This window comes from Eptatretus burgeri, chromosome 17 (assembly GCF_056783735.1).
Source record: "Eptatretus burgeri isolate ZD-2024b chromosome 17, Ebu_testis_v1, whole genome shotgun sequence".
Classification (NCBI taxonomy): Eukaryota; Metazoa; Chordata; class Myxini; order Myxiniformes; family Myxinidae; genus Eptatretus; species Eptatretus burgeri.
In genome coordinates this window covers 49,496,244-49,520,040 of record NC_140977.1, presented here as the reverse complement: position 1 = coordinate 49,520,040, position 23,797 = coordinate 49,496,244, and the positions used below count along the sequence as shown (strand labels likewise).

Sequence of the window (23,797 nt, the reverse complement as noted above, 5' to 3'; positions counted from 1 at the left end):
CACCCAAACAAACAAACACAGAAACAGATGACAGAAGTCATCAATATAATTACAAAATCTTTAGATTTAGTAAGTAACAAACATAGCACGATACTTACAAAATCCATAAAACAAATTTTACCTTTAAAATAATTGAAGGTAGAATCCAATGACCAAATAGAGAAATCCATTTCATATTTCAAGTCAATCAGATAAAAATTGACAATTTTATAAATCTGTCCTTTGTCGACATTTTGGCCAATGTTGATCTCAAAAATAATTGGTTTTTAAATTCAATCGACATTAATAAGTGTGTGTGTGTGTGTGTGTGTGTGTCCTCCATCACTCCAAAACCAGGAAACCTGGTAGCCTCAAACTTTGCATACATACTAACGGAACTCCAAGGAAGTGCAGGAGTGAAAATTGGGTGTTTGGGTTAATTAAAAACACCTCTTTTGAAGAAAATTAACGGCCTTAATTTAATTATATCTTTAATCAAGGACAATCTCAACCACCACTCTCATGGGGTCTTCAGGCATATCCTGGATTCCCTCGCTGGGGCCACCATGTTTTTTGGCCTGCTCAACCATGCCTTAACTTGGAATGTCCAGGCCACAACGATGTTTTAATGACAAAGTGTTTTTTTCACTTTCCTCACTCATAATCCCTGGTCATCATACCTACAAATCACTGGATACATTGCAATGCTTATAAACAGATGGAGATGCCAGCATTTGTGGCTATATTTCATTTCCGCATATGCCATAACTTTTAGAATCTCTTAAACTAAGCCGAATTACTAAATTTAAGCTCCAGAATTTAACTTCGCAGCAATTCCAACTGCAAAAAGAAATGTTCATTTCTCTAATTCGGTTTGGGTGCTTTCGGGTGGATCGGTTTATCAATGGCAATTGGTAATCCGTTTCCATGCCAGGCGTTCCATTGGAGTTCTTGCTTGAATGCTTAAGCCACTTGCGGAGCGCCCCACAGTCGATAGCGGGACAGTTCATGTCCCAATCGGGATGTACAGTCAATAGTTGCTCCAAGGTAGAGGTACATATACAGCATACGCGGACGTGGTACATATGGGTAGATTCGGATCTGTACACTCTCTGCGGTGTGTGGACATGCGATGCCTGATATGAGTGCCGTGGTGGCAAAGTTTCATCCCGTATCTTATGGAGGTTTTATCAGGTTTTGCTTTGTCCTCACGACTGCGTCTAAAACAACTGGTTATCCAGTGTGTTTTATAAAGGTAACATGTTTCTCTTTGTGAGTTTCAAAAGAAAATATGTTTGATAACGCCCGATTTGACGTATGAATGTGTTTTCTAAATTACAGAGCCAAATTTTTCTCTACCCATCACACACAGCTGTTTATAAAGATTAATGTTTGTGCACATCTCCTTGAAACGTCTATATTAATGCAACGTTGTTTTTCAGTGAAAGCTACTCAAGGTTTTTTCGGTTAAAAACAGTATATATTGAAGTCAGTAATCACACAGACTCCAATCTGCCGAAACCAGAAAATTGGTAATATCGGCCAAGCACTAATGTATGTACGTGTGTGTGTGTGTGTGTGTGTGTGTGTGTGTGTGTGTGTGTGTGTGTGTGTGTGTGTGTGTGTGTGTGCAGAATGTGCAGGCTCTCTCTCTCTCTCTCTCTCTCTCTCTCTCTCTCTCTCTCTCTCTCTCTCTCTCTCTCTCTCTCTCTCTCTCTCTCTCTATCTCTCTCTCTCTGTCTCTCTCTCTCTTCTCCATCCTCGCTCTCTCACCATCTCTCTCTGTCTCCGGACGTGTCTGGAACAGCGTTTGTGTGTCGGCAAAAATGGGAAAAGCTAAAAATGAGAAAAGCCGAAAGAGGAAGAAGAAGAAGAAGAAGAATATAAAGAAGAAGAAGAAGAAGAAGCAGAGACAATAAAACATTAACAAGTGAGGATGTTTTTACCAAGACATTTTTTATTCTTTTGATCAAAATAGAAATAACATTCCGTTTAGAAAAGAAAACAATTCTTATAAAAGTGAAACAAACAAATGAAATGGTAAACATTCAGAAAAAAACAATAAGATGAACATTTTCTCCATTTTTAATTTTTAACACATTCAAGGTAATTATGACATTAATAAACACCAAGACAAAAAAAAAAAATCAAGTTTTTTTAAAATGTTGCTTTATTAATTATTTTGAAATCACCAACATATAATTTTGCTTTTCAAATGAGAAAACAATTTTTAGAAGGTAAACCAATGAAAGAAAAACAATGAGAACAACAATAAAAAAGATAAACATTGTATCGATTGGTGCAGATGAAAACTCCGATCGACCTGTGCACCAAATGATTGTTCTTATTTTATGAACAACTCGGCATTTTTTCCCGTCGCTTTGCTGATAGATTTAATGAAAAGACAACATGCTGTACTTCACAAGCATTCTGCTGTATTTGCAATGATTTCCCCGAGTTAATCTTTCATCTTATTGGAAATCATCTAACAGAACCTTCATCAGCCATCCTTGCTGTACATATATATATATATATATATATATATATATATATATATATATATATATATATATATATATATATATATATATATATATATATATATATATATATATATATATATATACACACACACACACACACACACACACACACACACACACACACACACACACACACACACACACACACACACACACACACACACACACACACACACACACACACACACACACACACACACACACACACACACACACACACACACACACATTTATATCATGATCAAAAATCACTTCTGCTCTTCTGTGAAGCTGAGTGTTGGATGGTTTGGTTTGAAACTGCTTAAAATAAGTGAACTTAAACATTTTGAAAAATTTGGAATCATTCTTACTCAAATTTCAACATCACCGTCATGTTCTTGAAAGTTGAAACTTTCGTTGCATGAGATGATTTATAATACTAGCTGCCACTGCGTGGCGCTATATGATACACATTTACATAGAGAGAATTGGGATCTTCCCCCCACCTTGAACTCCCTCCCCAGATATACTACCCAGACAGAAACCATACTTGGGCTACCCTTAGACAACATGCAAAATTTAGTTTGATTTGGTTCAGTAGTTTTTGAAGCATATATAAATATATAAATTAACTTTTATGGTATGGATTATTCGGGGTTCGTGGAGGAGCTTGTTCTGTCCATTCCATTCCTGGACGAGGACATTTCCCATTCACATCACACGTTTGTTCATATTGTTACGGCTGTGGAAATTCGCAAACCACCATTCAGGGCCCGTAGGTGAGATAACTCTAAGTACATGTGTAGTTAGCCCCAAACCCGTTGTTTAGAGGGTATTTATGTGATTAATTCGGGCTGCGACGCCGTTTTTCTGTTCTATCTTTATTTTGAACCAACCACGTCTCAACCGCCATAACCATCAAACCACCACCCATAAACCCTCCACCACCCTCACCTCTCTCCTTCTCCGGCCATTCCCGCACCACCTGTGAACACTGAGCGTCGGGCTGTCTTGGGCTCATTCAAGCGATACGCACCGAGCCGCGAGTGCAAATAGCGGCCTTTCTGAGGGAGAATTCGGATCAAGAACACTACACGCCCACTTCTGATCCATCCAATTAGGAAGCGCGGAGCGGCTTGGCCCCGCCTCCAGGCGCGTTTGTGTGAAATCCATATATGCAAATTCTAGGATCAGGGGAGGTTCACGCCCACTTTTCCTCCGTCCAATTGGCGAGCGTGGCTCCGCCCCCGAGATCATTCTGATCCGGAAATTTGCATATTGTTTTCTCCTGCTGGCCTATAAGACGGCGAGCGCAAGGCGAATCGGGGAGAGTCAGTTTTTGGCTGGAGGGCAGAGTGTGGCAGCGGCAGAGTGTGACAGAGAGTGGAATCAGGTGGCGAAGGCATTGAGTTGGGTTCTGCAGTCGGCTGAGGAGAGCTGTGGAAAGAGGCCAAGGAGCTCGGGTCCGAGGCGAGAAGGACGGCGGTCGGCGACGAGGTCGTGGTGGGAGATCGCTCATTGCAGGACCCAAGCCAGCCAGCCATTCTCCCTCCCCCAGGGCATCAACAATTCCCCCTTTTCCCCCGCGCTGAGATAATGCAACAAAGGGGGCCCTGTTCCCACCCCACTCCAAACGTCGTGCCAACGAAACCCGCCAAGGAGTACGGAGTCGGGGCACAGCCACGCAGCCACATCTGCGGCTCGTCCGCCAACGCGTCACGAGGACGCGGGTAGGACCCCCGGTCTCGCGGACCTAGCCGCTCCTTCAGGTCAAGCGCGCATATTGGGCTACAGGCCCGTCTGCCCCCTTCTCTATGAGTGTGGCTTCTTTCCTTTGCTTTTGAGTAAATGTGTGTTGGCGCCGTCTGTAAAGTAGAACTGTATAAGTGTTGCCGTGTGCGCGTAGTCGGTAGTAACTCTGCGTCATCGTTGCTTTTATTGTTTGGGTTGCTAAATGTGCATTTTGACTGTTTGGCTGTATATGTGTGCTTTCCGTGTGTCGCGTAATAAATGTGCATTGTGTGAACTGTTTTCCCGTTTCGCTTCGTCTTTTCTTTATTGACCCTCCATCCTGCTTCACGTAAAGGGTTCGTAGTGGGCTTAATACGCCCGATAATTAAATCGAAACCGTCGAGGCCGACGATAACACCGCTCGGTTATCACTGTAGCACGGAACGGACCGCCTAAGCGGTTCGTGTCCGGAGTCGGCCTACGGCGAGGTATGATCGCCCGGTCGACCATCCGCGCAGGTACTTAGGTAGATCGAATATGGCGAGCGACCCTATCCTGCGCGGGTGGGAAATTGGCACGGTCGTGGTGGGGTTAAACCCCCACCCGTGACTAGCTCCCGGCGTTGTTCTGAGACGGTCACGACGGAATTGTCCATTCCGGTGGGCGAGGCAGCCGCCATTCGAGTGGAGCAGCCGATCGCACGCCGGCAGGCGCGAATTCGCAACAATATTCATGTTGAACACACTGTTCTACATCACCTTGAGATTTGTTCCTGACATTTCCACCTGTTTCAACCCCGTGCAAATAAGATGTGTTTGAAAGGTAAGGAGTGTACACTAAAGGGTTTGTTCATCGGAAAGAAGCTTCAATGATGATATTGTGGAATTGACAAATCTCCTGAGTTCTTCATTTTTAAAGCTGTTCTGTGTCCGTATATCTTAGGACGAGGAAAGTTGGTTTCAAGCTCAAACACAACAAGAAGAGAAAATAAACCCAGGAATGAAACATTTATGGGAAAGGAAGGTGCAGATGGAGGGGAGAAATCACAAGAAACACATCATCACCAAATTGCTCCAGAAGGATCATGCAACGTACCCTCTTAATCCACTTCCTTGGTCATCCACTGGAAGAGATTCCATCTCTTGAACTTCTTGGTCTCACCGTCAGCCACAACCTTTCCTGGGCCGACCACACACCAAAGTTGGCCTCCAAAGCCATCTGCAGAGTGGGCATCCATCATTCCTTGGAAAATCAGAACCACTCAATGTTCAAGGCCTATGTCCAAAGCTGAGTGGAGTATTGCTATCCTCTGCAGCATCACATTTATCTCTCCTGGATTCTGTGGAACCTAAAGCTTTCAAAATTATTGGAATCGCCCATGATGATGCTGAAGCATAAAGACTGTTGCTCTCACATTGCAGGCAGGTTGGTGGTCCCTCTAATTTCTGCGATATATTCTCTGACGTTTCTCTCTCTGCTTTGCTCATCTTCTGGCCCTCTCCATGATCCCGATGCAGGATGCATGTTGTTCCAATAATCCTCTCCTAGTTAAACTTCCAAAATGCAGGTACGCTGCACACACTCCAACTGCTTTGTTCCTGGCTTCTTCCACCTATGGCACCAACTTCCAGAGGCCCTTTTTCCCCACTCTTCCCTTTACGACCTTAAGCAGGCAGTGCTCCAACACGTTGTGTGATCAACCCCCCCCCCCCCAGCCATCCCAACTAATGACCTTTATTACCCCCATTAACCCATCCTGATCCAACCCACTTATTTGCTGATTAAAATGGTTCTTCTCCCTTCCTTTCCATTTATTTCCTTGCTGGTTGTGCACAGTAATTGCCCCTCAAACCCACTCTCAATCTAATCTTGCTCTTTCATGAGCCTCCTTCTTGCAGAGAAAGTTTTAAAAAACAGATCGAATTATTACCTCTGCCACCAAAGATGGATAGAGGTTATGTTTTCATCATGTCTGTTTGTTTGTCTGTGAGCAAGGTATCTCATAAAGTTATGGACAGATTCGTTTGAAATTTAGTGAACAGGTTGGGTATGCAATAAACACTAATTGATTAGATTTTGGTGAAGTTCCGGATGTGGATCGGAGAAATTTTTTAAAGCAATACTTCACCATTGAGTGATGGGGCCAAATAAATGTATCACATGATATTTCAAAAAGTTGTGGTTGGGTTACTACAATACTTGGTGGATGAGTTGGTTAGGTGATAAGAACAAGCTGATTTGATTTTGGTTAAGGTCCGAAAGCAGATCTGGCCTATCAGTTGGTTACAAAAGGTAGACTGTTCAGCCTGGCGGAGGTATGTGCTCTACCGATGTCATTCTAGTTTCCTTTGTCTTATCCCAATGACAGTCTTATCTCTTTGAATTCCACTTGCTTTGGTTGTAGTCTCCCCTAAAGTGTCTCAAAAATGGAACAGAGCTTTTTCATCTCATTATTCCATAGGTTCTTTAGGATTGTCATTGAACCCCAGATAATGTCTATTGCAGTTTGTTTGTTATAATTTTTCCAAGTATTCCTTATAAAATCTCAGAAGCAATGTTGTTCATCACTCTGGTGGCTCCAACGATGATTGGCCCAATGTTGGCAGCACTCCTCACTTACAGGTTCTCTTGACTTCATTTTTAGGTGCTGGGACTTGTACACCATACTTCAATTCGAGAAGGGCCATCTCTTGTTGTTGAGCTTCCTCTGGTTATTATCTCCATATGTGAGCTTCAGAATATGGGAGGAACTTCTCCCAGAACTCAAAATCTCCACCTCCTTTTTGGTCAAGGATCATGATTCATGAACCAAACTGTGAAGTTTCGTTCTCATCGCTTCTTTCCAAGGGCTCTTTTCAAAATCTTCACTGAACATCTGACAGTAAGCTCATTTGTCCTGATATTCCCCGGAATTATTTTTAAATACTGTACTCAGTTACGGATTTATTTATCATTCCTGCTGCAACGACTATCACTGGTACAATTTCAGCTCTCTTCAGTTTCCAAGTTCTTTTGACTTAATTTTTCAGATCCTGGTATTTGGTCATTTTCCTGGTTTTTGTAGCATTCTTTATTTTTATTTTTTCTATCCAATGTCAAGGCTCGTATCAGAGATAACACACAGAACATAAAACAAGGGGAGCAGGAGACAAGAAGGACAGGAGAGGGAAGCATAAACCAGTGGGGAATAAACACATGAGATCTGTGGAGGGAGCAGGATGGGGTGGGGTACACGGGGTAAACAAGATGGATACTACAAGGACTTTCAGGAAGGAAAGCAGGGAATTTTAAGGAGGTGGGTTTGGGGTGGATTAACGGGGGTAAAAAAGATCATGGTTTTGTATGGGGGAAGATAAGCAATGGTGGTGAACAGCTGTTTTGAAGAGCTGGAGGGAAGAGTGGGATTGAAGAGTGTGTGGGAGTTTGTTCCAAAGGTGGGGAAAAAGAGGAGTGAAAGAATGAAGGTGGCGGTGATTTTTTTTGATCTTGGTAGTTTAAAAAAAAAATTTCCCCTGAAAAAAATGAAGGTGGCAGAGGTAATCACCAAAAGCAGTGATTTTTTATCTTGGTAGTTTTACAAGGAGGGGATTACTGGCGGATCTTAGGCACCCTGCGGAAATATGGACGGGACAGATAGCAGACAGAGTGGGGCGGTGGGGGGGGGCGAGGCTGGAGAGGAGATGGTAGAAGACAGAAAGACCACCAAACTGCCTGCGGTGAGAGAGTGAGAGACCCAAAGACTCAGCCTCATTGCGGGAGATACCAATGATCTTAAATGCTTTGGTTTCCACAGCGTGAAGCCGGGAAAGGTGAGAGGCAGGAGCACTAGCCCAGAGGGGGGAGCAGTACTCCATCAGACTGCGGATGAAAGCTTTGTACGTGGTCAGGAGCTCAGGTGGGCCGAGGAAGGACGTTCCACGATGGAGGATGCCCAATCGGCGACTGGCTTTGGAGGCCAGCTTGGATACGTGGCTTCCCCAGGAAAGATCATGGCAGATAGTGAAGCCCAAAAGTTTGAATGAAAGGACTTCTTCAGAATGTTGAGAAAGAAGATGGGGGGGGTGGGGGTTCCAGAGGGTCCTTTCGGAGAGACAAAGTGACAGTGTGAGATTTGTCGGGATTGAAAGACATGTTCCACATGTTGGACGAGCTTGTGATTTTATCCATGTCTGCAGAGAAGGAAGAGGCTGCTGCCTGCTTATCAGAAGGATATAGGCCGTGTTACGTTCCACCGGGAAGTGAAATTTTGTGACAGAAATTTACTTATGGATGAAAGTCGGCTGTATGGTGTATTATTACCAGTTGTTCACAATGGTATAACTCTTCAAGTCCATAGCCCGGCACGAAGGGGTGAAAAAAGGGGTGAAAAGTCGGCGATTTTGTCGCGAGCTGTGTAGGACGGTAGCCAAACTCATTGGGCGTGAGAACCAATCAGAGGACGCCACGCGGTCACGTGACAGCTCTCCATTTGGAGAAACTTGCGTGTGGAGGCAGATCAAGATGGCCGCGCCCATGGATAACATGTGGTGATCGGAATAAAATATTTTCATTTTTTAGACATTTTTCGAGTGGACACTTGGGGGGTCTGGGTGCTTTGGGGGGTCCTGAAGAGTTGTGGAGCGCCTTCAAGACCACCATCCTTGATGTTGCCGGTGGATGTCTTGGAGCTCACCGCAGGGCAAAGAAGAATTTTGTCTCTCAAGGGACACTGGATACCATTGACCAGAGTCGCAGGGCCAGGCTGAATGGCAGAGCTGAGCTGTTCAGGGAGCTGAGGCGTAAAACTGTACGTGCACTGAGGGTGGACAAGGAGGCCTATGTGCGAGGAATCTGTGAGAGGGTAGAGCATCACCTGTGGACAGGTGATTCTGGTCCCGCTTACAGGGGAATTCGCGCATTACGTTCATCCAAGCCCATCCCTCGGAGCACTGCAGTTCGAGCAGAGAGTGGTAGGCTCTTGACAGAGGAGTCTGAAGTGAAGACCCGCTGGGCCGGTTACTTTGAGCGGTTGTACCAGGCTGATCCCCCAGCTGTCGAGTTGGACGTCAAGGGTGTTACAATCCCTGTTGCTGACCCTCGAATCAACTGTGGTCCACCTTCGCTTGTGGAAACACGGGCTGCGGTGAACCAGTTGAAACGGGGCAAAGCTCCAGGGATCTGTGGCATCCATGCCGAACTTCTTAAGGCTGGTGGAAATGCTGCACTCGTGTCGTTGCATGCAGTTTTGTGCTCTGCCTGGAACACAGGCATCATCCCAACTGACTGGAAGAGGGGCCTTGTTGTCCCTCTCTGGAAAGGGAAGGGTGATCGCCAAGACTGCAACAACTACCGAGGGGTGACGCTGCTCTCAGGGCCGGGCAAGGTCTTTGCTCGGATAATTCTTGATAGGGTTCGCCACCATCTGCTTGAGCACCAGCGTCCAGAGCAGTCAGGCTTTACACCAAAGAGGTCAACGATTGACCGTATCCTTGCACTTCGTGTCCTCACCGAACGCAGACGAGAGTTTTGGCAGGGGCTGCTTGCAGCCTATGTTGATCTCTGTAAAGCATTCGATTCAGTGAATCGGGATGTCCTCTGGAGGATTCTTGGTCTTCGTGGGGTGCCACCAAAACTGATCGATCTGATGTCTGAACTCTACTCTGGTATTGAGAGTGCTGTGAAGTGTGGTGGTACCATCTCTGACTTATTTCCAGTTGTTACTGGAGTTCGTCAGGGATGTGTACTTGCCCCCACACTTTTCAGCATTTGTATGGACTGGAGTTTAGGGAGGATGTCGGAGAGATCAAGTTGCGGTGCATCATTTGGGAATGTCAAGATCTCGGAACTTGATTTTGCAGATGATGCAGTCATCTTTGCGGAGACTTTAGACATCCTCTTGGGGGCCCTCGAGGTCCTGAATGAGGAGTCGGAACCGTTGGGATTACGGGTTTCTTGGGTCAAAACTAAGATCCAGGCTTTCGGTGACATCTTGGATGCTGCTGTCCTGTCTGTGTCTGTTTGTGGTGAGGATGTTGAGGTCATGGAGAGATTCACTTACCTTGGCAGTGATATTCATGTCTCTGCTGGCTGCGAGTCAGAGGTCAATAGACATCTGGGTCGGGCCTGGGGAGTCATGGATTCACTGGATCATGGGGTGTGGCGCTGCCGGTACCTGTGCGGGAGGACGAAAGTCCGAGTCTTCAGGTCCTTGGTACTTCCAGTCTTGCTCTATGGGTGCGAGACTTGGACTCTGACCAAGGATCTGAGACGGAGACTTAATTCCTTTGGTACCAGGTCTCTTCGGAGAATTCTTGGCTATCGCTGGTCGGATTTTGTGTCCAACGAGCGGTTGCTGAGAGAGACTCGGATGAGATTTGTTACCTGCATAGTCCGTGAGCGTCAGTTGCGGCTGTATGGACATGTGGCTTGTTTTCCTGACGCTGATCCTGCTCACCAGATTCTCTCAGCGAGGGAGTCTCATGAGTGGAGGAGGCCAGTGGGCCGACCACGTGCCTCATGGTTGCAACAGGTTGACCATCATCTCAAGGAGATGGGGATGGGCCTGGCATCTGCCTGGGGGATGGCCAGACGGCCCTGGAGTACTGGCGGAAAGTGGACGCAGCGACGCGCTGTTCTGGCACATGCTCCCATACCTGACCTGACCTGACATTTTTCGCCGTTTACAAGACATCTAAGGAATATGAAGTGCATCGTACATGTGAGGGCAGCCCCACGCACAGCAAAACTGATAAAACTGGGGCACAAAAGCTGGTAAAAAATCAAGGAAAGTGCGAAACTCTGGTGTAACGTGGACGTGGATTACCCAGAAAGCGAATTGGCACGGCAACGTTTGGAAGATTGGGAATGTGAAGAGTTCCCCCTGATGGTGGGTATCACCAGTTGTGCTATAATGCATTTTGCAACACAACAAATATCCAGAGGAAGATTGCCCATCATGGTAGTCGGAGTGCTGATAATGCCTCTGCCAGAGAAGTGCCCATTCCTGTCAGCCAGCCGATAAGAGACCGACCAAAGAGAACAGGGGTGATATCTCATGTTTTGCCGAAAGATAGATGTTTAATCTGCCACAAACCTCAACGATTTTTCAAGTCTCATGGCAAGTCGCAACGCAGTCGGATGATGATGGCTGAAACTGAGGATGAAGGCAAGTACCTTGAGGAATCTAGCCAAACTTTCATTGATGTGCAAGTATATAAAGACTACGGTTGATGTCAATGTGCTGTGATTTTACGTTCAGTTCGAAAAAATCTCAAAACTTTCTTTCCAGGGCTCCTAAGGGCAGCTGCAGAATGCCTGAAACGTGAAGACATACTGCTACAAATCAGGGGATATGATTTAGTGGCCATTGAAGCACACTATCATGAGAAGTGCCATTCAGAACTCACCACAGAGTATCAAAATCGACTGGTACGTGGTGAAGGCACAAGCAAAATGAACGTTTATCATAGGCATGAATGCATCTGAAGTCAGCCATTCTTCATACCTCTTTAGGTCGTGCAACTTACACTTTGTCATTCATTTGAATTGAAGTCCAGTTCAAGAATCCAATTCAAGTATTTTCAGAATAGATGTCATTCAGAGACATGTCAACAGTTTATAAAGCATCGTTGAATATTCGTGAATGCGCCATTTCCTTCATTGAATGCAACAGTCTTTTCTACCAGTTCTGACAAGCCGAACAAATTCGACAAAGCATTCAGTGCTTTCGCCGATGAGGTAATGGCGAATTTCATCGCTGAAAAGAAACCGCGGACGCTCGCCTGGATGTTGGAGAAATTCGAACCTCACGTCAAAGCAGCTGGCCTCGCCTCGGAGAGCCAGAGGTGCGTGTATGTAACTGCTCATTTGGAACATAATAAAGGACCGTCCATCATTAATGCGTCTTAATGTTCTGTCAATCTGCGTTACAGATCCAGTCGTCTCAAAGAAGCGATCGAGGCCAAGTTTCCAAACGTTCACTTCGAGCAGCCCACACGTCTGACTGAAAGCTACCTTGTCTATGTAAGTGATTCCACTGCCAAGCCATTTATTCAGCCATTGTTGAGCCGTGTAAGGCTGTCAGAAACTTCTCAGTCGGAAAGCGATTCCCCATGCTCACCGATCAACGTGCCGGTCACGCAGGGTATGGACTTGCGCGAGATGTATCTAGTATGCATGAGCCTTCGACGGGAACTGAAAGGTGTGCCTGACTTGTAAGGTCAGTTGTGGCCTCCCACGGCCAGTTATATGACTTTAGAGACTGTGCAGTCCATGGTGCCCACAGCACTGTACAACACCATTGCGTGGCTAGTTGGTGCGTCCGAGGTGCCCACACTCGATTCGTTCGTGGATGTGCCACAGGAAACACTCCTTCGCGTACTGTTTATTGCACAGGATATAATTTACCTGAGTACGAAAGGACGGATTGCTACACCAAAACATTATTGTTTAGGTGTAGCACTGAAACATCTCACTGGATCGACTCACATGATTAACCTGCTCAATCGATTAGGACATTGTGTGTCGCGATTGTCGATTTCAGGCCTAGAGACCGCATTAGCGCAACGCCTCGTAAATTGAGGATGTATCGTGCCTGAAGGGTTTGTGAAACATGTTCATGTGTCCATCCCTGCTGACAATATTGACTTCAATGAAGAAACAGCGAGTGGTGCGGACACAACACATCATACCAATATGATCATTGTACAATCCAAAGCCCCTCCGAGAGAAACCTCAGCCGACAGAGAAACCTCAGCCGAGAGAGAAACCTCAGCCGACAGAGAAACCTCAGCCGACAGATCAGCCATTAGCAAGCACAAATACATCGTCGGGGGTCATTCGGTAGATGTTCTCCCGTATGTTAAGAAACGACGCACAGATCCACCTCTTCCCGCAAATAAGGAGGATGCAGCTGATGCCACCGACAGAAGTGAACCTAAAACTGATCCCACTGAACCTGAAAGTAGTGTGGACTTGATAGACACCTTGTTCACAACACTAATATCGGTGGACTCGAATGTAAATCTGCCGTACTGGACTGGATTCTTCACGCTGCTTGAAAGGAATGTGCCTATCAACAAGGACAATATCGGTTACTTGCCAATCATACCAGCATCGCCTACCAGAGCAGAAACTATTTATACAATATTGCGGCAGACTATAAAGATAGCCGATGAACTGGAAGTATCGACCATCGTTGGCATGTACAATATGGCCATCTATCAAAGGGTACAATAAATCAGGTGGACGGAGGCCGATAAGGAGAAAGACATTTATGAGAGGGTGGTGCCCAGGCTTGGGGTGTTCCATACCTGCATGGTGGTACTAGGCATCATTGGAGCGCGGTTTGGCGACGCCGGACTGCGAGAGATATTGTCAGAGTCTGCAGTTGTAGCCGAAGGGTCAGTGAATGGTGTGCTGACAGGAAAGCACTACAACTGGGCACTGGCGGCCAACAAGGTGGTTCTGGAAACGATGAAATGGCTACGGTTTAAAGTGAACCTGGAAAGCCTTGATAACGAACACAGGGAGAGAACAGCAAAGCTATTTACAGATTTGACAATGCTCTTTCCTTCACCACTGTTCGTCCAGCAGTCTGCATCGCAGGAGATAGTGGATACGTTGGTGCTTTACGAACAGTTCTGCCGAGCGGAGAGTGACGAGTTGCCTACGTTTCGGTTTTGGTCATCGTACATATACCTGGTGAAATTGCTACTCCGGTTCATTCGCGCTACCCGTCAGAGTGATTGGAACAGTCATCTGAAGTCACTTGAAGAAATTTGTCCCTGATTTTACGCATATGACCGTACCAATTATGCGCGATTCGCCCCCAGTTATTTGCGGGAGATGAGGGAATTGCCGAAGACGCATCCATTCACTCACGGAGCCTGAGCAACGGCGGCTTCACCATGCAGCGCCAGAACGGGTATAGCTTTTCAGCCGTTGCTGGAGACCAAGCCCTGGAACAGACGATGAATCGGGACACAAAAGTGGCTGGAGGTTTGATTGGACGAACCCTGAACCCTAACGCCATAATAAGATGGCTGCTATCGAGGCCCAATTGTGTGGCGATGACCCGGATGGCGGTGAAATTGGCTGGTTGTGACGAGGAAGACAGACTTCAAAAGGACCTCTCCAAGACCAGGCATAAGAGGGACAAAGAATGTGTTGATAGAGTCTGCTCACCGATCTCCGAGATAGCTGTGAATCCTTTCACACATGTGGGGACGCAACTTATTAACATTTGCTCTGGCTCCGCCGCATCGTCCAAGGCAGCTGAGGACTTGTTGTCCACATACGAAAAGACAAAGACCGCTCTCGACGCCCACAGACAACAAAGCATATTCGAGAAAATACCCAGACTCAACCTCCAGTCCTTCTCAAACAAGAAACGGCAGAAAATGACGGACAAAAAAGGACGGACAAAAAAGGTGCAGCGATGAATGCAGGACAAATCTTCATGAGATACGTTCTACTGGCGAAACAGTTGGAACTAGATTTTCCGACATTGCTGGGTCATCCACTTGGGAGCATATCCTTCCCTTTGGCGACAAGTGACGGAGGGCTGGCTAAAACCAAAAAGTCAGAGACACTGAATTTCGTTGAGGAGAAGTGGCCCATGGAAGATGCACTGATTGGACTCGGTTCCGCTATGATACTGGACACTATGGCCATTCTACATAGTATTTCGAAGTCTGATCTTCCCGAAACGTGGGGTGAGTTCGCCGACATAGCGCAAAGGAGGACAACTCGCTCAGTACCAGCCACGCGGTACGATCGTCTCGATATCTTCTTCGACACCTATCCGGCGGTGTCAATCAAGACACTGGAACATGAAAGGCGTAGAGGTGACGGCCAAAGAAGCGGAATTGTGGAATTTCAACCTCAACTCAGAATAAGAAAAAATGCGTACGGAGACATAATGAACTCCAGTGAAGGTAAAAACAAACTGATCAATTTTTTGGTTCAGCAGTGGAGTCAGTCACTACTACTCAAGGAGTATGAAGAGGCGTATATCGGATTTGAGTCAGTTGTACGAGTGTACGTCGTGGCGGATTCGTTGACGAGCTGGCATGTAACCACGTCGAGGCGGACACGAGGGTTGTATTGCACGCATACCACGCTGCCATTAGCTACAAAACGGTGGTGATCCGCAGCCCCGATTCGGATGTGGCACTCATCACGTTGGCGAATCTCTCGTTTTTTCCTCGAAGCACCATCATATTTGAAACGAGCAAGGGATCAACCGCAAGGCTTCTCAATTTGACCGCCATCGAAAACGCTATGGGTTCCACCAAGGCCCGGTCTGTGTTGGGGTATCAAGTGTTCACTGGATGCGACACGACAAGTGCTTTCGTTGGCAAAGGCAAACAAAAAGGTGTGAAGCTCATGCTGCAAAACAGTGAGTTTCTACAAACATTCGCACAAATTGGTGACAGTGTTACGGTTTCCTGTGAGGTGTTCGAAACGTTGGAGAAATTCGTCTGCAGTCTGTATGGCGTGACGTGCTCGTCCGTGAATGAAGCACGCTATCGACTCTTCTGCACCAAAGCCCTGGGTGAGCAAAGGATTCCTCCTTGCCAAGACGCATTGGTGAAACATATCCTTCGCGTCAATTACCAAACATACCTCAACAAGCAAGCATTGAGCAGGATTATGGACATCCCTGACCCCAATGAGAATGGATTGGCAAGTAATTGATGGATGCCTATCCGTGAGGTGGTATACAGGTGATGTAGCTCCATGTGGCCTGTTATCCCATGAATCTTGTGGCTGTGAGAAAAGCAGATGTTTGGCAAACCAGTGTAAATGTCGTCATGCAAACGTTCGTTGCACAGATTTGTGCTCATGTACAGGTTGTGAAAATGTTGAAGAATCGGCAGTTGAACTAGAGTTGGTGAACGATCACAGTGATGGTTCAGGTGATGATTCAAGTGATGGTGAATAGTGTCCATCTAGGTGTCTGTGCCTGACTTGCTTGTGTCGGTGTCTGTGCCCGACTTGCTTGTGTAACCTGATTTGCTTGTGTAACGTGACTTGCTTGTGTAACCTAACTTGCTTGTGTAACCTGACTTGCTTGTGTACCTGACTTGCTTGTGTAAGACTGTAAGTGTACCTGTGCCTGACTTGCATGCATTGATCATGACATGTAATATATTCTCTCTGAACTTTGTCCGGCTGTTGTGGTTTGTTTACACGGGACCTCGCGAACTTCCTTACGTCCGACCGCCCTGTGCGGGGGTCTTCATTCTTCCATTGTCGGCCACGGTAAAATGTATGGGCTGAGGATATCGGGAAAGTCTGCAGCAGGAAAGAAACTCCAATGACCGCTTGCACGAGCAGTTCTCCTACAGCAATGTCCACTACACAGTCAATGACATTGGTGGGAAATCACCAGTAGTCAAAATTGCAGCGTACGATTAACGATTATGTAGCGGAACAGTGATTTTTCTCTCAAACCCTGCAAAAACACGTACTTCCAGGTTGAGGCCATCACCATTTTGTCCACAATTCCCCCAGTTCCTCCGACTGGAGAGCTGTCACGTGACCCGTGTGGCGTTCTCCGATTGGTTCTCACGCCCAATGAGTTTGGCCACCGCCCTACGTGAATCGCGATGAAATCGCTAACTTTTCACCCCCTTTTCACCCCTTCGTGCTGGGTTATGAACTTGAAGAGTTATAACATTGTGAAGAACAGGTTATAATACACTATACAGCCGACTTTCATCCACAAGTAAATTTCTGTCACGAAATTTGATTTCTAAGCGTTTCTCGCTGAACGTAACATGGCCTAATAAGAGATGGTATGGCAGAGGGTGGAGTTTTCATCAAAGAGATATAGAGGCTTTTCCAGGGAGTTGGAGAGATCATTGATGAAGATAAGAAAAATAACAGGGGCCAGAACACTGCCTTGAGGAACTCCAGCCTGGACAGGAAGAGGGGATGAGAGAACTCCATTAAGGGCCACACGTTGACTGCGACAGGAGAGGAAGTCTGCAAGCCATGAGTGAAGATTGCCTCCACTCTAGCATTGAGTACCTCCATCCATTGTTGGGAATGCAGGAGCAGCAAGTCCAGGGTGGAGTGACCAGATCTGAATCCAAATTGATTATATTGGAAATCAGGCCATTGGAGAAGAGGAAGGATTTAATGTCGGAAGCGATGATGGATTACATAACCTTGCTGATGAATGGGAGAAGGCTGATTGGTCTGTAGTTGCAAGGATCTGTTTTTGCACCTGTTTTATGCAGAGTGTGAATGTTTGCTGATTACCAAGCAGATGACAGATGACCTTGAGCAAATGAGAGGGTGAATCGAACATAGAGAGGGTGAGCAAGAGCAGCAGAGCAGATTTTTAGGCCACATGGGCTGATGCTGTCTGGAACAGTTTCAGAATCAGTTGAGGTTTGACAGCAAGCTCTCCAACTTGTCAGGAGAAAAGGACACAGAATCCAGGAACAGCTGGGTGCAACTGGGTAAGGTGGGTACAGAAAGTGATGGGCTTGGGACACAAGATTTAGAAGTAAACAGAGTTTAGGCATTCAGCCTTTTCACGTGCAGTGTCAGCTGAGCGGCCATTTGAGGTAAGGGAGGGATGGAGGGGGAACATACACCAGAAACAGACTTAACTACACACCACCAGAATTTGGAGAAGGGAGACAGGTTTGAGAGTTCAGACTTGAGATTAGAAAGATGTTGTTTCCTGGCTCTCCTCAGGGTAGACACACACTTGTTCTGAGCTTTGTGGAAGGAACCAAGATTGCCTTCAGGTGGATTTGTCTTCCACAAGGCGAGGGCAAGTTATTTCAGGACAACTGCCTCGCCACAAATTTCAGTGCATCATCGGCGGGAGGAAGGGTAGGACAACTGAAGATGAGGTGGGACAAATATAATCCAAAGTCATTGGGAACTGAAACCTCGATCAACAATGGTGACTTTTTATTTTTATGTTTGAACACTATGTCCGGCTGCAATGCTTTGTTTGCAATGTCCACACTTGATGGGATCATCTTGTCATACGTGAGCATTATATGTTCCTTTTCAAGGATCAGATTTGGTTTGTGTTTCCATGATTGTTCTGGGACCGGGATGTTGAAATGTTTACAGATGTGACAGTGGATAACTCAACAGACACCTGTCATGTGTTTCTGTGCACAGCTGTTCCGACATGAGTTATTTACATCCCGAAAGGAGATGACTGGTACTTTCTGGTTCGACCATATATCTATCCCGCTATATATTTAAGGCATTTGTGTGGTGTTGTTGGTCTCGGGTATTGATGATGACTCGTTCTCCATCCCAATTAATTTGACCTCTTCTTAGCCATTCCAAAAAGCCATCTTCTTCGCCATTCGTTGTTGATCTTTGTTATGTTAAGCTTTTTTTATTTAATCTTCCTGTTCTTTTGTCATTCTCCCATTTGTCAGAGTATATCTGCTGATATTTATTTTTGCAGTTTTCCTGTTTTTTTTCTTTGCAATCATTGGGGCTGTATTTGTTGCTGTTGCGTTTCCCTGTGTAGTATCTATAATTTGCACCTGCTTTGGGAAGTTTGTTGCTAAATGGATTAAGGATCCCTTTTCGGGTTTGTTGTTTTCTTGCTCATGTACAAATCTCATCCAATAGTCTGTTGAGCTTTTCATATACTCCGCTAGTCCTACACACGTTGTTTTGTGCATTTGGTTAAGATCCATTAGACCCCCTCCTCCTTCACGTCTCGGCAAGTTTAACCTGCCATGCATTGGTTTCAGCACATGCATTGGTTTTTGTAGAATATCTTGTGAATAGTTAGAAGTTTCCTTGTTTTGGTGTTTAAAATGTTGATCTCCAATTGTGGCCAGTTTATAATTGCACAGCTGTCTTGTAATACTGGAATACTGGAACTGCAAGTTGGTTTATGGCTTTGGTTTTGTTCATTGGAGAAGGGAATGACTTCAGAATTAGTCATATTCCACAGAAGAACTCTTTGCTGATTATTTTATGCATTTTTTTGTGTGTTATACCCGGCAGCCTTCTTGTAGGATGCTTCATTTTCTAGTTATTGTATTGTTGTTCTTTGATCAATTGAGATGTTGTCTGTTCTATTTGTTTTTCATTGTACAATCCTGCATTTGGCACATTTGTCAAGACCAAACTCCATTTGAATGTCCTCCGAGTTCTGCTTTACTAGTTTCAGTTGATCTGCCAATTTCTTCTCATTCAGTGCGAAGAGTTCTAGATCATCCATGTACAGTAGGTGTCACCTTTCTTGTTTCTGTGGTCATTTTTCTGTTGCATGTCAGATTGTATCCATGTCCTGTCCTTGTTCATTCATGAGGTTATTCAGTTGGGTCCAAAGCCAGACAAAAGAGGAGGGGGGAAAGACACCCTGTAAGATACCACATCACATCTTTCCTCCTGGGATCTCAATCTTTCCTTCCATGTAAGGTAGTATCGCACCGAATGAGAGCGTCATTGCTTTCTCAATCAGTGTGACTATTTGGGGGTCAATTTTGTAGACTTGTGTGCATTTTATAATCCATGAATGTGGGACACGATCAAAACCTTTTTGTAATCTATCCAGGCTATGGATAAGTTGGCTTGGCAGAGCTTACAGTTTTCGAGGATGGTTTTATTTAACAATAAATGGTCTTTTGTTCCATAACATCCCCTTTACATCCTTTCTGCTGTGCCTCTAAAGCTCCTTGTTGAGTGAGGTGATCATAAATTGCATTGGTCCTGTTAAAAGTTTGTATGTTGTTGGTGGGCATCTTATTCGTCAATATTTGTTGGGTCGATGGGTTTCTTAAGATTTTGGGATTAAAAGAATATTGCCTTATGTGACCCATTCATCCATTGGCTGTTCCCCTTGGAAAAGTTTGTTAAATGCTCTAGCATAGTGAGGGTGGAGAGAATGTAGTTGCTTTAGCCTGAAGTTTGGAATTATATCCGGGCCTGGGCATTTGAAGTTCGGTGCTTTTGCGACACGTTTTATAATTTTCTCTTCATCAGTCATCATTGGATGCATTTCCTGTAGACGTTGCTTTTTCTTTTCCAAGTGTCAGATCCATTCTGCTTCCTTGTTGTATTCTTTCTCATCTTCACATATACCTTTCCAAAGATTTTATAGATCCTCTTTTTTAGGGGGAGTTGTCACATTTTGTTTGTTTCCCTTGTTCTCGGTAGAACTTGTTTGGGTTGTTTTCAAACTGTTTATTTTGATTTCTTCTCTTGTTGGCCTCATCATAGTTTTTTTTTTTTAATTTTCCCTGCTATCTGTTTTATTTGGAGTTTATTATGGGCAGCTAATGGTTCGAGTCCATTGTTTTCTATGTTGTACCAGTGTGGGTTTTCAGGAGTGTCTGGCAGGTGGAAATGTGACTGAATGATTTGTTGCAAAAACTGCATTGATAGGGCTTCGCCCATTGGTTATCATCTCCATTTGTGGGTTTCAGAAGGTGGGAGGAAGTTCTCCCAGAACTCAAAATCTCCATCTTTTTCATGAATGGATCATTATTCATGAACCAAATTGTCTTGAATCCTTCTTTACCGTTCGTACTCCTTGCTTCATGTGCAGAATACGCTTTGCAGTGGAGCATGATTTCCTTTTCCTCTAAGTTCCAGCTCTGTTCATTTTATCTTCTCCAATTTGTCTGGAACTCAGTAGTTGTTGGTTGTAGAACAGGTGACACCTTTTAGCTTTCATGTAGAGCTCTGTCCTATCGTGAGGCAGGGATCCCCTTCCTCACTGGAGGAGGTGTAGTCATTATCCTTTTCAGCACACATTCCGGCTGCTCGGTGTGGCCGCACAGACTTGGGCCTCAGCCTCTGAGGGGTCTGTGTACCTTTAGTCATTTTCTGTGACTGATTGTCATTGGTTGCCATATTTTTGTTACAGCGAGCCATTTCCCTTTCCCCAACAAGCCGTAGGACCTCGGATGCTTGACAGGGGTCACCAATGGCATTCCGAGGAGTCGTGCCAAGAAGGTATATGCCAAGGTTGTGTGTCTGCCTGCTTGCTTTCTCCTCACTAGTTTGCTTAATGGCTTGTCGTTGCTCAGGATCACTCACAGGGAAGGCATCTACAACCAATCTCCCCTTCTCCCTAGTGTGAGTCCTAAGGTGTAGTTTGTGGGCTGAGATGTTAGTAAATGATTTATCGCATAAAATGCATAGGTACGGTTTTTCTCCAGTATGTGTCTTTATGTGTGTCTGGCATTTGTTTCTCTTTCGAAATTGTTTATGACACACAAGACACTTAAATGGCTTCTCTCCAGTATGAATCCTCATGTGTATCTGGAAGTTTGATTTTTGATTGAACAATTTATGACACACACTGCATGTGAATGGTTTTTCACCAGTGTGAGTCCTCATGTGTGCCTGAGATGTTGACTTCTGAATAAAAGATTTGTTACAAATAGTGCACTTGTATGGCTTATCTCCAGTGTGTGTCCGAATATGTCTCTGACAGTGCTCGTTTTTTCGAAATGATTTGTTGCACAAACTACATTTATACGGCTTCTCCCCTGTGTGCGTCATCATGTGTCCCCGGCGGGCTGAGATGCTGCTGAACGATTTATTACACACACTGCACGTGTACGGCTTTTCTCCAGTGTGGGTCCGAAGGTGTGCCTGACAGGTTGAATTCTGAATGAATGATTTAGGACACATAATACACTTGTATGGCTTCTCCCCAGTGTGTGTCCGCATATGTGCCTGGCAGTTTGTGTACTGAATAAATGATTTAGTACACATACTGCATTTGTAAGGCTTTTCACCGGTGTGGATCTTCATATGATTCTGATATGTTGTATTATTTCTGAATGATGCAGTGCAGATGCTGCATTTGAAGGGCTTCTCTCCAGTATGAATCCTTACATGTACTTGGTAGTTCGAATTCTGATTAAATGATTTATTGCAAAAAGTGCACTTATAGGGCCTCTCCCCGGTGTGGGACCTCATGTGTACTTGGCGGCCAGAGATTTGAGCGAATGATCGATTGCACAAACTGCACTTGTACGGTTTCTCCCCACTGTGAGTCCTCATATGTGCCTGGTACGTTGATGCCTGTCCAAACGATTTGTTACACAAAATGCATGTGTACGGCTTTTCTCCAGTGTGTGTTCTCATGTGAATCTGACAGGTTGAATTCTGAATAAAAGATTTATTGCAAACAGTGCACTTATACGGCTTCTCCCCAGTATGTATCCTCAAGTGTAGCTTGTGGGAAGAAATTTGACTGAATGATTTATTGCACAAAGTGCACTTGTACGGCTTCTCCCCTGTGTGGATCCTCATGTGTACCCGGCTGGCTGAGATTTTGCTGAACGATTTCTGGCACACATTACACTGATGCGGCTTCTCCGCAGTGTGAGTTCTCAAGTGTGTCTGATAGTTTGAGTGGTTAATAAATGATTTAGTGCATGTACTGCACTTGTACAGCTTTTCATCAGTATGGATTCTCACATGATTCTGGTAGGTTGATTTGTCACGGAATAACTTATCACATAAATGGCACTGAACTGGCTTCTCTCTGGTATGAATGCTCATGTGTGCCTGTTTGGATGAGTTCTGACTGAACGATTTATTGCACACACTGCAATTGTACAGCTCCTCCCCTGTGTGAGTCCTCACGTGTGACAAGTACAATGACTTCCAAATTAACGACTTATTGCAAACACGACATGTATAAGACCTTTTATCACGATGGATGCTCATGTGATTATGATACACTGACGTGAAATGGAATAACTTAGAACATACATGACACTTGAACATCTCACCCGAATGGATCCTCATGTGTAACTGGTGCATTAATATCGAACCAAATGATTTGTTGCACACTTTGCACTTGTGTATCTTTTTAGAAGTGTGGCTCTTAGCATGTATCTGTCCACGACTACGTTTCTGGTTAAAATTCTTCGTATTTTCCGAGCAGCTCTTCTTGTGTTGCTGCAAAGATCTATTGCTGAATGTCCAGCTATTCTTGGTGGAAGACAACATGCTGAAGATCGGCGTCGATCTCTCTGAAGATTACAAATAGGAAAAAGTAAAGATGCTGATCACGGGGATGTAAAAAAGCATCATCACTGTGGGATGCATTTTAAAAGCAGTGGCTAATGAGATTTACACTTTATTAACGACCTTATCTGTAAGTCAGTTGACATATTTTTGTACGACACTGACTTTTGCAAGTGTGGAGAAAGGTGGAAAATTATGAAATAAACAAAAGCTTCAATGTCACAATTTCTTAATAATGTACTTGTAAGTGGTGTACTGGTTCAGTGCGTTGTTCACGCTTGTATACTTCTGATTCGATAGGGATCAAATTGTTACATATGACTGTGTAATGTTTGTTGATGTGAGATTTATGTTTTAAAAGATGAGTCGAGTAAAGAAGGTGTAACTGAAGATCGATCGAGATCAATAATGACTGAAGTGTTTACAGACTGACTGATTGACCAACTCACTCAATCATTCATGGGTGACAAACCAAAGAAATGGTGAACAACCATAAAAACAATAATCTGAACATTTTATCCATTTTAAATTTTCATGCAACCAAGGAATTAATAAACACAAAGACAAAAAAAGGAGATATTAATAAA

General features: G+C 44.8%; 1 protein-coding gene across 3 annotated transcripts in view; it reads right to left on the bottom strand.

The window, feature by feature from the left end:
• The window catches only part of LOC147010053 (uncharacterized), a 301,523-nt gene that overhangs the window by 186,218 nt on the left and 91,508 nt on the right, over window positions 1-23,797 (bottom strand). For 2 of the 3 annotated variants that reach the window (XM_085863070.1, XM_085863067.1), the window contains one exon: window positions 5,721-23,215. The exons of the other annotated variant lie outside the window; for it this stretch is intronic. In XM_085863070.1, coding sequence (XP_085719196.1) covers window positions 20,892-23,215 — 2,324 coding nt within the window. In that variant the 3' untranslated portion in view covers window positions 5,721-20,891. Of the gene's footprint in view, window positions 1-5,720; window positions 23,216-23,797 lie in introns of those variants that run through there. 3 annotated transcript variants of the gene reach the window in all.